We start from the raw sequence: 14,672 nt of genomic DNA, 5'->3' as shown, positions 1-14,672 counted from the left end.
TGTGTCTTTTTTTTATCCGTTCACATCACTTACACTTTTGGGATCTTAAGTCAGTAGTCTTGCTCTCATGACCTGTGAGCATACAAGTGCACAAATCCAACATGCTTAGAAATGTAGTTACACATATTCCTGTAAATGAACATCAAGGATATACTATGTCTAGTTCTGTTTCCCCTGCTCTTTTGTGATGTTTGAAGATTCTTATTTTAAGATCACATCAAATGTTTTGTTATTGTTCATCTCTTCAGGTTATGGAATGAAAAGAGAAATGCGAAGGGTTAAAGGTCTGGTCTGAAGTAACTTCTCATTTCTAGTGAAGAAGAGACCCTACTGTTTGCAACTATTGTAACACAGCTTAGAGAGACAGCTAAACTTGCACGTGTTTAATAATCAAAGTATTTTTTAATTCTTTTTGGAAACTGGTGACTACTTTGCTTGAAAGTTAATTAAATTCTTGTTAATTGCAGTGGCTTGGCAGCAGGAGAAGATAATGGACAGAGAGGATATATGCTGACTTTTGTCATCGCTTACCTTCGGGTAGGTCACCTTTTGTCTGCCTGCTGAAACTTCTGTTAATTAATATAACAAAGCATAGAGATGTCTCTTTGAATATGCTTTCTCTGAAATCTCAGTGCAGGTTGCTGTGGAAGATATCTCAAACTTCTCCCAGAGGCTGTATGTCTTCCATTTCTGACTAGTGTTTACTCATGGAACTTCATCTGCAAAACACCATAAAAACATTAATTTATGCGCTTGTTAAGAAATGTTTCCAATAAAGGGTAGAGAAAATTAGACTGAAGAATCCGCTAGCAGTTGCTAAATAAGCTAGATCAGACTTATAAATACAGGTTGAATGTAATCGGAGGCTGGGAGAATACTTGAAATACTCATGTGCTCATTCGGCTCTTATTCTTCTTTGGACATCTGCTTATGGCTGTGGTTCGAAACAGAATTCCAGGACAAATGGACCTTTAGTCTGAACTACTGCAGCTGTTCTTAAGAATTTTAGTCTTACTGTTTGAGATTGGTGGGGGGTTTTTTGGTTTTTTTTTCAGAATAGTATGCACATCCTGAGTGCTAGATTTTATTTGGCTTTTGTAGTCAGGGACAAATCACTGAATTTCTCTTTATTTCAGCAGGCTGTATGTAAAATGGGCAAAATGTTTGTCTTTATTCTACCTAGATAGGAATTACATTCCAAATAACATAATACCTAGTAGAAATATTTTGTTAGCACAGTGGAGCTCTTGGCTTGATGCTATAGTGATACAAATATTTGATTAGTGTAGGCATACTGACAGTCTGACAAGTTGTCTCACTATAGCCATGACATCAAAATGTTTGTCATCTGTGTCTTTGAATAGCTACCCTATTTCCATAATTATAAACTAATGTCACAGGGACAGATGGGTGTTTTTGCTAAATAGACTGTTTTTTCTCATACAAACTAACTAAAGTTGCTCAACTGTTAGCTGTGTAGCATACACTGGAATCCCAGATGTTGATGCTGAATGTTACTCATAATTTCCTCTCTCTATTTATTAGGACCTGGGCCTGGATTACTATGTAATAGGAGAATCATTTGAGACATCTGTTCCTTGGGATAGGTAAACTGTGATTATTCTTTAGAATTGCTTAAAACTCGTACTTGATTTCATTCAAATTATTCCTAACTCATGTTTGCTCATGGTGAAACTTAATTTAATTTAGGCCTTATGTGTATTAGAGGCTCCCTGATGTGCCTCAAGTGTTGCACCTGTGTGTTCTTGCTAAAGTTGCTAGTAAATTACATATTAGGATTTTGTAAATGCAATGTATGCAAGCATTCAGTAATATTTCTAGTTAAGTTAGCTTACTGTAACAAATTCAGGACTTGAAATTGCCCAGTTTAGGAAGCTGGACAATGGTGACTAACTATTGTGTGATGAGCAGCCACATGTGTGGGATCAACTGTGTATTTCAAACAGAAAAGTCTGTAGTGAAGATCAAAAAAACTTATTTAAATATATTTAAATAAGTTTTTTCTTTCCCCGGTAATGCAGGGAAATGAAAACTGGAAAGATAACTTTTGCCCAAGATTAAGATCTTTTTCCTAAGCTTATTTTATCTGTTAGCTATGGTTGAGAAACACTTGACCACAACAGAGTTCAATATATGAAATCACTTTGGATGCTTCTGTCCATTTGGTAAGCCAGAAACCTCTTAAGCAGCATCTAAGGTGATTTGAATCAAAGATTTACAGTATTTAATGCAAAGTGGAAAGTGTGCAAAGTGTGACTTAAGCTGGCAAGCCTGTATCCTTGCTATTGAATTTAGCGGCAGTGGTAAGTTCCAGCCTCTGCTTTGAAAATTGGCATAGTATCTTAAATGAGTGGCAGAAATTTGAGGACAATTTTAAAGCAAAATCGCCCTTTATTTTCCTTTGGCTTTATAGATTTTTGAAGTATGCTAACTGCTTAGTCACCAATTTGTTTTGACGCTTCCTCATTTCAGGAGAGAATGAATTTATTATCTAAGAATTTAAGAAAATATTTAAAATTGTCCTCACCAAAGCAAATGCTTTCAAAACCTTTTTCTACTTTGTCTCACAAGAACTATGTAACTTTCCATAAATCAATGAGTTACCTTGTTTCCTGACAGGTTGAAGATACTTGAATAAAATATTTAGCTCTACTTGCTTAATCGCTAAATGGATAGATTTCTCTTGTGTGTTACTTCTGTCAATCTGCGAAGTAGTTTTAAATCTGTGTAAAATGTCTTAATCTGAATTGTACAGTATAGCACTGCAGACCTTCATGGGAGAACATATAATTGAAGAAATGGTCACTTGAAAAACAGTGATTTCTTTCAATTGTTCTAGCACTTTGGATGCACCTGGGTCTGCCCTAGAAGAAAAAAAATAATAAAAGCAAAACAAGTATGGCTTATGACAAGGTTTAATAGCTTATTGCCATATTAGAACTATAACATTTCAAGCTGGCAAACTAGTGCACAGCTGGAGTATCTCCAGTTTTGGCCTTGCAACATACCAAAGGTATGGTATTAGCAGAGTATACAAGGCCTTAGAGTTCTCAAGCTTTCTAATGTGAGCTTTATTTGTCAACTACTTTGCCAAAAATTTGAGGCTGTTTTGCTGAGAAAGTAAAGACATACAGAAGTAACCAACCTCCATTTTCTGTTGAAAACTTTTGACTCCTATTCCTTATGGAAAAGAGCTTTCATTATGTACTCTGCTTCAGAGTAAACTTAGTATTCAGGAGACATACAGAAAAAGCAGTACTAGTGAAGTCTTGATGAGGACTATTGTTAGAACAAAATCTAAGCTAGGTAAAACTGGTTCTAGAAGGCAATCTTCTGTTTCATTACATTACACTTTAAGAAGATTAGTGAAGCTGAAGTTGTGTTTTTTAGGAAGTTGTATAAAATCATATACTGAGATTTTATATTTTAACATGTTTTCTGTTACAGGGTTTTGGACCTTTGTAGGAATGTAAAGGAAAGGATAGTAAGAGAATGCAAAGAAAAGGGTGTTCAGTTTGCTCCTCTTTCCACCTGCAGGTAAGCCATGCAACAACCTAAATAATAATTTTTCTTGAATCTTTGATTAGTAAGAGAACTAAGGAAGAGGTCATTAAACTTGCTAGCTAGTAGGTAAAGTGCATCTATTAATTACAAACACTAGTAATCTTGACCTTCCCCTTTAACCTGTAGGTGGATTACATGTAAGAGTGGGTAGTTCAAGGGATTAGTAGCACTTGATTAGTCTTGACAGTCTTGCTTATGTGCATGAGTCAAGTGTAACGACTTAAGAGCTTCGACTCGCAAAGTCATAGCATTGAGTCACTCATGAAGTATGAGCAAAAAGGATACAAAACTGTTTTAAAAAGAAGATGCTACCCTTTTAAATAAGTAACCTTATGAATTGCGTGATGTCACATAGTGGCTGATTTAATACCATAAAGCTTTGTTTGTAATGCAGTTCTCTTCAACAGGGTGACACAGACTTATGATGCAGGTGCATGTGTCTACTTCTACTTTGCCTTTAACTACAGAGGAATTAGTGATCCTGTTCATGTCTATGAACAAATTGAGGTAATGTATATAAGAACAATAGTTAAGGGGGAGGGGGAGAAGCTGATGTCCCGTAATATATGCTGAACCCATTGGCCAAGCTAACTGAATTTTGCAGGAAAGATCTCAAAAGTCTGTTCATAAAGCTTTGATCATTAGCAGCTAGGGAAAGAGGTGCACACTAATAGTGCACCAAGTAGAGGAAAGACTACCAGGTGACTATTTTAGACATCAGTAAATGAATACTTATGACTAAAGTATAGGAAAGCTTGAACTGGAGTTGTTCTTGGATGGCAGAAACTATCAACCATAAACCCAAATCCATGGGAAACAAGACTTCCTTAGTTCCATTATTTACAAAGCTACTTCTTTCACTTAATACTGAATTAGTCTTTAAAATACATGGTAAAACTATCAAGATCATACTTTAATAGTGCTGCATGTACAGAATAATGAATGTGAGGGCCTCTCTCGTGCTATTTCAGAGAATTAACTGTTGTGGTTATTTCTGTTTAGGCCTAGATAAGTGCTGGTCTAAGTCTGTTGTGTTAGACCGGTTGTAAGCTGCTTCAACGTTTACCAAAAAGCTCTGGTGAAACACTATACTTACCTAGTTAGGGGAAAGCAATATCCGTGTTACCTTGAAGATGTAATACTTAGACATAGAAGGACTATGGCCTGCCTTTTGGTTCATATGCTCAAACTTCAGCACCAGAAAATTCCTAATAGGACTGTGGAGAAATAGTCATTTATAACTTAGGATATTATTCTTCTCATGCTCATTCTTTGGAAATGTCTCTTGAACTTGGCAAGTGGATGCAGAGTTGTATCTACAAGTTCTGAGGCTTCCATGCTGTTGAATCTAGGGCATTGGAGATGTAATACTTGAGTGCTTATTTAATGAAACTTTATTAATACTTACATATTACCGTTTATTGGAATTAGTTAGCAGTGTGATCACCTGGATGCACATTGTCCATTGTAGGTGACTAAATTTAACCTAACAAAGTGAGTTAGCCAACCAAGTATATGCACTCTGTGGCAGACTGAAAAAATTTTTAACTGCATAGGTATGGTTATATACATTATTCCTAAAAAAGTACACTTTTTCGAAAAAACATTTAGTGCTTGTGCTTAGGAAAGCTTTTTTGTTACACCTCCTAAGCTGTCTAACTATTCATAATCAGAGCTGGATGGGAAAGAAGATTCTAGAGCTTGAAAGTGTTCATATTTCTTAACATAAAAATCTAAGTTCTGTTTTCTGTGACAAACTTCACCCATGAAAGGATTGTCATTTGTTAAAGTACCTTACTTCCTCAACCAGAATCTTGGAGATCTGGGTCTAAACTCTGCTCTGAATAAGGATCTTGAATCACTCTGAGGATCCTGTTTTCAAACTTCTTTATTGCCATTTCCTTTTCAGTAGGTATTTAACCATCTTCCAGCTGACCATCCCAGCCACTAGACTATTTTAGTTTTGGCAAGGGGGAAGTGATCCAGAATATTCCATTCTAGAATAATAGATTTGTTGTAACAGATGCCGTTTGAAGTGTCTTGGCTTTGATAACGTTTATTTGAAAATACCCACTTAGATTTATCTGCAGACTTGAACTAAAATGTTTACCTGTACTGTGTACCCTAATTACTTCTGAAACTTTTCATACACCTGTGTAAATGAGTACAACAGCAAACATTTCACTAAAAACAAATCTTATGCATTTGCTGTTGAATAAATACCTTATCTTTCCAATTTAGAGGGCTGCTAGAGAAGAAATACTTGCCAATGGAGGAAGTCTGTCACATCACCATGGAGGTAATGTTCTCAGTCTAATATTAGTCTCTTTGATACTGCTAAATATTCATGAGTACATAAAATAGTTTGTAATAGAATTTTGAAAAATATTTCACAGGTATTAAGTGAAATTACTGGGGGGAGGGGATCTCTTGGCATTCTTTCGAGAAACTTCTCACCCGTTTGCTAGACTTTCAGGGGAAGTGTCCCTAGACCTGGTTTGCTTGATGTCAAGTCAGCGTGGTGTATTTATGAGCACCAGCTTCAGACCTTTGATAGGAAGTCTACAGGCTGTCTGAACCTGAAAATGTAGTTGATCAGTTTGTCTTAAGCAACTTCTGCTGAACCTTGTGCAGAGGTATATTCAGTTACAAAGACCTCAAATTGGAGTTTCACAGTTTTAAGACAGTTTAGTCTCTCTTGTGGCTAGGTAAATGCTGTTAGCCCTAATTCCAGAGCACTTGGTGAAAGTATCTGCATAAAAGAGCTAGTGACTTTAAACTGGGCTATGTTGCAATCTACCATTTGTTGCATAATTGATGTTATGTAAGTATTGATATTACTGGCTTGCTGTCTGCTAACTTCTGGTTATTCAGTTTCCTCTCTTGGAGTTTGGGAATTACTTGTCCTGAGTTACTGGCCTCTTTGCAAGCTGTTCTGTGCTTTAATATTAAGAACCAATGTCATGTATAAGTGATACTTCATACACCTGATGCTTTCCATACACTTTTCCCACATATTCAGATAGCCTAATTTGATTATATGTGTCCTACATAATGCTGTAAACTCGGATGTCAGGAAGACTTGCTGTGAAGTCAGTTTGATTTGTGCAGCTAGCTTCTTGAAACTGGATAACTTAATGCATTTCTTCTCTCTACTCTCTTGGGGCATTGTCTGGCCACAGAAACAAGAGCAAAGAGGAAGTCCTAATGGTTTAAAACTAGATAAAAATTTTGTAATTTTAAGAAAGCTCTGTGTGGGGAAAAATGAAGGGCAGAAGCTGTACTTTGAAACATGTTGGTGACTTCCTGGACTTGAAACTTTCAGCGAGGGCTGTTTTCAGACATCTAGCTTTATGATAGAAACTGAAATGGTCTCTGCTTTAGCAATATCAGGATATTGAAAGATGTGTAGATGATAACATGAGTGAAAACGGTTTCATTATTTTTTTTTTTGTTTAATATGCTGTTACTGTCCTCTGATTAAGTCTTTAATATGGTGGTATAGTGGACCTGTCAATTCTCGCACATGGGATGTGGAATTACCCCCTTGATGTACTATTGTGCTCTCCCCTGCTGTGGCAGCTGTATTTTACTGTGACTAGCATTTCATCCATTAACTCACATGCAGCTGGAGCTTGTCACATGTTGGGATGTATTTGCCCTCACCATATGAAACCTTGGTTACAGCATATGTTGAACAAGAAAAAAAAATGTTATGTAGCATTTTCAAACCCTTGCACACTTGAACTTTCTGACTCCACAGATATGGAAAACTTGGTTTCTTTTAGATTTATGCTCCTGTTGTATGCATGACTGCCTCTTATACTGATAAATATTTTCTGCTTTGATTGGTTTTGTCTAGCAATTCATTGTGTACCATATTCAAGATTCATTTTTTCCAGTGCTTAGTAGATGTGCCGCTGAAAATTGGCCTAATACTATCGGTTTTATTTACTGACCTTCAGGCCTTGTCACTCTCAGCACTGCTAAGACTGGTCTATTGTGTGGGGTAAAAGAAAATACTGGTGCAATTTCTTTTAGTATTTGTCTTGTAATTGTGATTAATAACAGTTGTTTTCACTATCTGGAAACAGACAGGCTGGTTTGTCTGTCTACAATCACACTGTGATAAATGGAGCTATTTTCACTCTGGTTTTGTGTATCAAAGAAGACAGATGTAGTCTGGGACTTGAGGCTATAGGAAATACAAAGCCTGCTTAAGTCAATCTTCATACACTGCTTGAGTGAAGAAGTGGTCATCATATATGACAGTTTGAGATGCGTAAAGCTCTAAATTACTTTACATCTGGGGAAGTACTAATTGCAGGTAGACGTATAGCTACAATCTACAGTGAGAACTGAAATCATGATACTTTTATGAAGAGTAACTTCAGAAAGACTTTAGTTTGGATTCTATTTTAATGTCAAGATCTCTTCTCTCCTCTCCTCCCTCCAGGCTAATGAAAAATATTGTAACTTTTAGGCAGGACTGACTAAAGGTAGCGATACTGTGAGAAGATCCCCTTCTGATGACTTTTGAGACTTAAAACTTGTAAGAAGCATAACTTTTATTTGTTAATAGGTTACATTAAAGATCACACCTTGCAATATGTAAGAACAACATTCCAACAAAGAAATTGCAGAAGTGTATCAATACCAGCCTTGTACAGCAAGCATCTCATGGACACAAGAAGCTGTAGCAAAGCCAGACGTATACATCTGTGTAATGAATTCATCCTTTCAATGTAACAATTACTTGTATTTTGGGGTAGAATATCTGGATTTTTTTGTTTTTATAAATCTGGATAATAATTTCTATGATACTGCAACTTAAGTGACTTTGTCCTTTTAATCAAATTGTCTTTTCTTTTTGAAGTCTTTCTCACTCTTGACTTGCAAATATTTAAATCTAATTGATAAGTGTCAGGAATGGTTTTCCTACTTTAATGTTAGTATCTAACACTTGATAATGTTTCTGGATTATGTAATGAACAGAATTTACATTTAGGAGGAATCTGAGGCATATGTGTTGCTATAAAAATATACCCAAAATACATAGCTGATCAGATAGGCACTTCTTACGCAGGGGGAATTCAGCCATTCTCCAGTGCATCAGAAATTGGTCCTTATAGAGGAGGTTATCAGATTTTTTTTATGATCCTGGCAGTCTTGTCTAAATGTGGTAGGTCTGTTTCTCACTAAATTTGTTGTGAACAAACTGCTGAAAAGCTTCTTAGTAGTTTTAAAGTAGTTTTTAATGTGTGACTTTGAAGTGGTTTCTTATGCCGCCTTTGTCCCTTTTAACTAATGCTATGACATAATCTGTGACTTAGTAAAAGTTTTTGAAAGGTATTCAGGAATTAGCCTAGTTTTAGCATTCCTTGTCCTCATTTCCTACATGAGATTTTACAGTCTTGATTATAGTTTTCGCCTTGCCTATATCCTACACTTAGAAGGGGATAGTGCAGATCTTTGAACACAGCTTTGATCCTTCTGCTTTTCTGGCCACTGAGTATCTTTAGATTTGAGAGTCATATAAGTAAGGGTTGCTAGAGCCACAGTTATCTTCTAGAAACTTAGTATTTAAAAAGCAGCATTAGGAATGACAATCTCTTGTAGATAAAGTTTGTTTAGGTAAATGATTTTTCTAATCATTTAGCGCAAGCCCTAAAACCACCCATATGATGTCACACCTTGCATTCTTGAATTCCTGTTTCATAAAATACATGCTTTGTTGTATACATAGAATAACATGTGCTGAGGAAGTATCAGTAGGTACGACTGGTGTATAAATACAACTATAATCCCTTTGGGGTACAGCATCAGAAGGGAGCTAGCTGGATTTGGGCCTGATCCCTTCTGTATTATCAAGCTAAGCACCCATGTAAAACTAAGGAACAGTGTAAAAAAATTAATGATAGATTGTTTCCCTTGCAGGGAATGTTCTAACTAAAACTGGTTACTTAAGGAAACAATTGTCAGCTTGTGGGTTTGAGGAAAATACCCCCATTTAGCCACTTACATAATAGAACTAATTTTCTTCCACTTTCTAGACAGATTGACTAGAATAAAGGTTAACCAGGTAGCCCAGGCTCCACAGGTATAGTATCATATATATAGTATCAATTTCCTGGCAGTTTATGTAGGAAAACTAAAAAAGAAAAAAACCACCCCAACCCTAAAAAACAAAACAAACAAACCCAACCCCCCCCCCCCCCCAACCAAAAAACCCCACAGCTTGTTTGCATTCAATTGCATGTTTGACATTGCAATTCATTGCAATTCTTTGGCATCATTAAGAGGCTGTGGCTTAAGCTATACACTGCAGTAATTAACCCACACAAACTACAAAGTCTGGAATTCTGAAATTCCCTTATGGAGGGAGTTGAACACATTCTTTTCTCCTCTACACTTTAAGCACTGGAGACTGATCATACTTTCATCCTGAAAGTAGAGCTTGCTCTACTGATTAGAATGAGTTTAAACTCTGACATTTGTCAGACATGGAGTAACCTTATGTGAAATAATATAGTAATGCAGTTGTATTTTCCTCCTTGGTCTGTTGAAAGTCTTAATAGAATAGTCATCTTCAGTGCCTTTTCCACCAAATAAATGAAAAGGACTTTCTGATTCATCAACACAGAACTTGAAAGTACTTAAGTTGTTTGGATATCAAGTGAAAATGTGCAAGATGTTATGGTGATGGTATGTGTTAATTATGTAGTAGACTTCAGGTACTCTGGTCTAATCTACTCCAACACTACCACAGTATTAGTTTAATGCACTGACCTTTCTCAGTATTGTAGAGTTCTCTCTGGAAGAGTAATAACCTGTTAAGCAATTTCTAAGAGCAGAGAGATGCTTTCCGTAGAGACAACCAGCTTCAGGAAGAGCATGCAACAGCTGGAAGAGCCCCAGTTGGACTGTCTTTGAGAGTTGCTACTGAACAAGCTTCTTGGCTTTCTGGTCTGAAGTACTTTTTGTGAAGTAGACTCTGTCGTGCTAGGGTGTTTGTACTCTATGTAATAGGCTGGGCTTCAGACTGAAGGCTTCTGGCTTCCTAGCAGTGAATGTTTTAAGGTATTAGACTGCTCAGCACACCTCAGGAACAGGGCACTTGCCACTTGTAAAACTTGAAAACTAATTCTGTTGCACTTCATCTTGGATAATTAAGATGCAGGATTAGGTGTCTTCAGAGGAAGAAGGTGCAAGAAAGAAGGGCTGTGTTTGTTTCCAGTTGGGGCAACAAGGATTGTGTGTGTGGTGGTGCGTATAGCTGAGTTGACAAGTAGTGACTTGTTAAGCTACTACAAATTGATTGTACAATGTTATGCTGATTTGAGAACCTTATTAATAATGTTATGATGTAGCATATAGAATCAGGTGAATTTGATCTCATTTTTTAATTGAGAAAAGTATACTGGGCTGAGGGCCTGTAAGTGGTAGATGCTTGGATAAAATCTGGTTCTGTGCACTGTCTCATGTCAGTTCTAGATAAATGGCATCATCTAGGCCTAAAACTAAAAGGTCTACTTTCTCTAGGCTAGAAATGGAAAGGTGGTTTTCTCTAGTCCATGGTAAGGTCAAGCTTAACTGAGACCTTTCATTGTTGGGGAAGTTAAGGCTTCCTTGAGCCCAAAGCTGTTCTTTGGCCAGGCTTAGCGTGGGGTTAAGCAACTTTGCCACTTGGCATTATTTTTACGTTCATGGTAACATCTTTTACTGTTATGGCACTTTCTTCGTCCTTTTCCCGTCTCATCCTTGAAGCTAATTGGATTGTCCTATGGAGGAGGAACAGAATACTTATAGGGCAGCACTAATCTGAAGTGAAACAAATATGAACATTGCTTTTTTAAGTGGTGCTCTCATCTGCACAGAGCCTTTCCTTCACTTGGTCTATTTTCCATTTAATCAGATGGACCAGCGTAGAATTCTAGGAGCGAGATTGCTTCAATGCTTTTTAACTCTAATATGAAAACTTGAGTAGCTGAAAAATCCATGTATATCTTATTGACATGAACAGTAGGAGCAGGGGCTCAACCTACTGTTATCAAGGGGTTAAAATCTTTTCATTGAACACGTTTCTGAAGGACTGCTGGTAACTGTTGTACAGCTTTTTTTCTTTCCAGTTCACTAATCAAATGTATGTTAGATTTATTATTGCAAAAGTATAAACCATAGAAAATTTGACAAGATAGATGTGTAAATTATCACTTTGACAGAACTAATGATGCACTCCAAGCACCTTCTGTTTTCCAGCACTTGGTGAGCGACTTCATTAAATATGCAACGACTGTTTGGTGCTGCTCAGACAGTAGTTCAGTTCCTTGTGGAATTGCATTATTACTGGAGGTGTAAAAGAGGCAGGCATGCTAGCTGTTGGGCATCCTGCTGTGATTCTAATGTGCTCCATCTTGTTGGAGCAGTTGTTTGCAGTCTTTTCAGGACAATTACATCCATAACCACAGGACACATTCACTGAAACTATATTACAGATAACAGTTGAGAATGGTAATGATTGTTCTTCAGCTGCTTGTGTAAGAGCCAGTGTGAGTGGCTTGAGGTGATGGTCAAGCCACATCCATGATTCTTTTTTTGTAGCAGTAGCATTAAAGTTTCCCCAGATAAAATTCAACTACATCAACTTGCTTAGACAGTCAAATTGTGGTGATGGTATATTTACAGATGGGGATTTTTTTCTTGAGCTGGGCTGCAAAATACAACCACAGTTCCTACCACATGACAAATTCTTTTGTCCTTCAGTTATGATCTTTGCTCTTGACATGCATGCTGCTAATAGTTGTTCTAGCAAACTGCAGATTTCATTCTTTCTTACATTATTTGCTTTTTCAGTTGGCATTGTGACTAGCTCATATTCCTTAAGGTATAAACAAATATACTCTGTTCTCTAGAGGTGAGCCTGTAATTTATTATTCTGATGACAGTTTGATGGTTACCCTGAGAACAGGGCACAAAGGATGGCTTGAATTTAGCTTCAGATACTCTTAAAGCATCTGTCTCTCAAACCTTTACTATATCGCATCATACTGACAAATGGATTGTGTTTCAGGCTGACAAGTTAAATGCTATAGTGTGTTTAATGAAAAAATGTCCTTTATTTTGAATGATCTGTTAAATCAGAGTTGATGACTTGGTTAATTAGTATGTGAACACTCGGCCATTTAACAGGACTATTGTAAGACTTTAGTGAAATGAGTTCTTAAAAGGCGGGTGTTTCAGCTTTGCTTTGTATTTCGTGTATGTTGTGAATATCCATTTTTATATGGGAAACTAAGCTCTTGTGTAATGGTATGAGCAACTGCCAGCCTGTGTAGAAGTTTTTGAATGAAATAAGATATTTTGTTGATTTAAAACTAGGCTTTAAGCCTCTTCTTTAGAAAACAATGTTTTGCTATTTAAACTAACACTGTTTTAAGTTTGTTTGATTATTGAGTTATATTTTCACTTTAAAGCAATCAAGAGGAGCGGGGTTCTGCTTTTTAGTAATCTCCTCTACAGTTTCCTACTTAAAATTAGTTTGGTGACTTTTTAAAACTTATTACCAATTCCCTATTTTAATAGAACTTGTGATTTCAGCCTAAGCTTCATCTAAATTTCATAGTTTCTAAAGAAAGTAGACAGTGTGGAACACGGTCTTCCTCTGGGAGTGTGCTGAGCTTAATGAGCTTGATAGTCTGGTGGGCTCAATAAATCAAATAAAGCAAAACATTTCTCATTTTTGAATAAAAGCATTTATCACACAGTGTTTATTCATTCATGGTCACAAGATTGATTGGCTCCTAGAATCCTGCCATATATTGAAACACTTTGTTTTTGTTTTTCCAGTCGGCAAATTGCGGAAGCGCTGGATGAAGGAGAGCATCTCTGATGTTGGCCTGGGAATGCTGAGATCTGTTAAAGAATATGTGGACCCCAATAACATCTTTGGAAACAAAAATCTTTTATAAAGCCCTGCACAACATGATGTACTAAAACTTCTTCAGAATTACTGTTGAAATTCCTCCATTTTCATTGTATTGATATCCCAGTAATCAAATATAACATAGACTAAACTTTAAAAACTAGTAACTTTGACTTTTGCCACCCCCTTCCCCCTCTCCCCAATAAAGTGTAAACATCACTGTTAATGTTTATGGATTTTTACTTACAATGCTCTTAAACTCTTAAACAACCCACTGGGCACAAAGTGTATTTATTACCAACCAGGAAATGCAAATTTGGTTTTCCAGGTTTGGTTAGGCAACACAGCTGACAGTATATTCAATGCTGGATACTGCCAGATGTTTCTTACTAAAGCATCCCCTGCAAGGAGAACAAAGACTGACAACAGTGTTTTCTACAGAAGCAGCTGCTCAACCCAGCCTCTTGCTAAAGGAAAGCTGCTAAGAGACAGATGAGAGAACACCAAGGAGTACTTCACTGTACTGAAGGATTAAGTATGTAACAGACTTGTAACCAGCGAATACTTAAAGTACAAATGTAGGCTTCGATCAAAAGAGACAATGTAAGTGAAACTACTTCTAAAAACTCAGTAGTCTCCCACTGTAGTGCTATTGGAAAATCTTACACAATTGAGCTGTTCTGAGTTGTATTTGCATTGCTGGGATAATCTTTAATTGTAGGTCAGTCACTAAGTTTTGTACAATGGACATTTCTCACTGTATGTTGAAAACAGGTTTGTAACAAAACTTTGCGTTCATCTGTAATTCAGTCCTAGTGTGTATGGTTTTTGCTCCTGTTTTGTTTGTTTTGCAGAGATGCAAAATATCTTTTTCAGTAAAAAATGTTTTGGCTATTCAAATGAAACTGCCCAGCACTGTCTTTTGAAACAGTCTCAACAGTTTAATAAAACACTTAAGTGGACAACATACTGTCATCCTGAAAGTGAGATTTCCCACTTTAGTTTTGTACAGTTTCCTATGGCCTTTATGAATCATTTACTTCACTAGTAGCCACAATTTTAATTGTCCATTGAACTTTAAGAAAATGAAATATTTTCTTGATCAGTATCGTATGGGAGTAAGCATTTTTACATTGAAACTTGAATCTTAATCAGTAAAACAAAC

At 36.6% G+C, this 14,672-nt stretch overlaps 1 protein-coding gene across 1 annotated transcript in view; it reads left to right on the top strand.

Annotated features, from left to right (window-relative positions):
- The window catches only part of AGPS (alkylglycerone phosphate synthase), a 56,910-nt gene extending 42,438 nt beyond the window's left edge, over positions 1 to 14,472 (top strand). The window contains exons 15-20 of the mRNA XM_050899710.1: positions 468 to 537; positions 1,546 to 1,607; positions 3,469 to 3,558; positions 3,993 to 4,092; positions 5,827 to 5,884; positions 13,432 to 14,472. Coding sequence (XP_050755667.1) covers positions 468 to 537; positions 1,546 to 1,607; positions 3,469 to 3,558; positions 3,993 to 4,092; positions 5,827 to 5,884; positions 13,432 to 13,553 — 502 coding nt within the window. The 3' untranslated portion in view covers positions 13,554 to 14,472. The remainder of the gene's footprint in view (positions 1 to 467; positions 538 to 1,545; positions 1,608 to 3,468; positions 3,559 to 3,992; positions 4,093 to 5,826; positions 5,885 to 13,431) is intronic.
- The last annotated feature ends 200 nt before the right edge of the window (positions 14,473 to 14,672 follow it).

The sequence above is a fragment of the Gymnogyps californianus genome, chromosome 7, assembly GCF_018139145.2.
Source record: "Gymnogyps californianus isolate 813 chromosome 7, ASM1813914v2, whole genome shotgun sequence".
NCBI classification, from domain to species: Eukaryota; Metazoa; Chordata; class Aves; order Accipitriformes; family Cathartidae; genus Gymnogyps; species Gymnogyps californianus.
The sequence above is the reverse complement of the archived record's forward strand: the minus strand, read 5'-3'. Positions and strand labels throughout refer to the sequence as shown.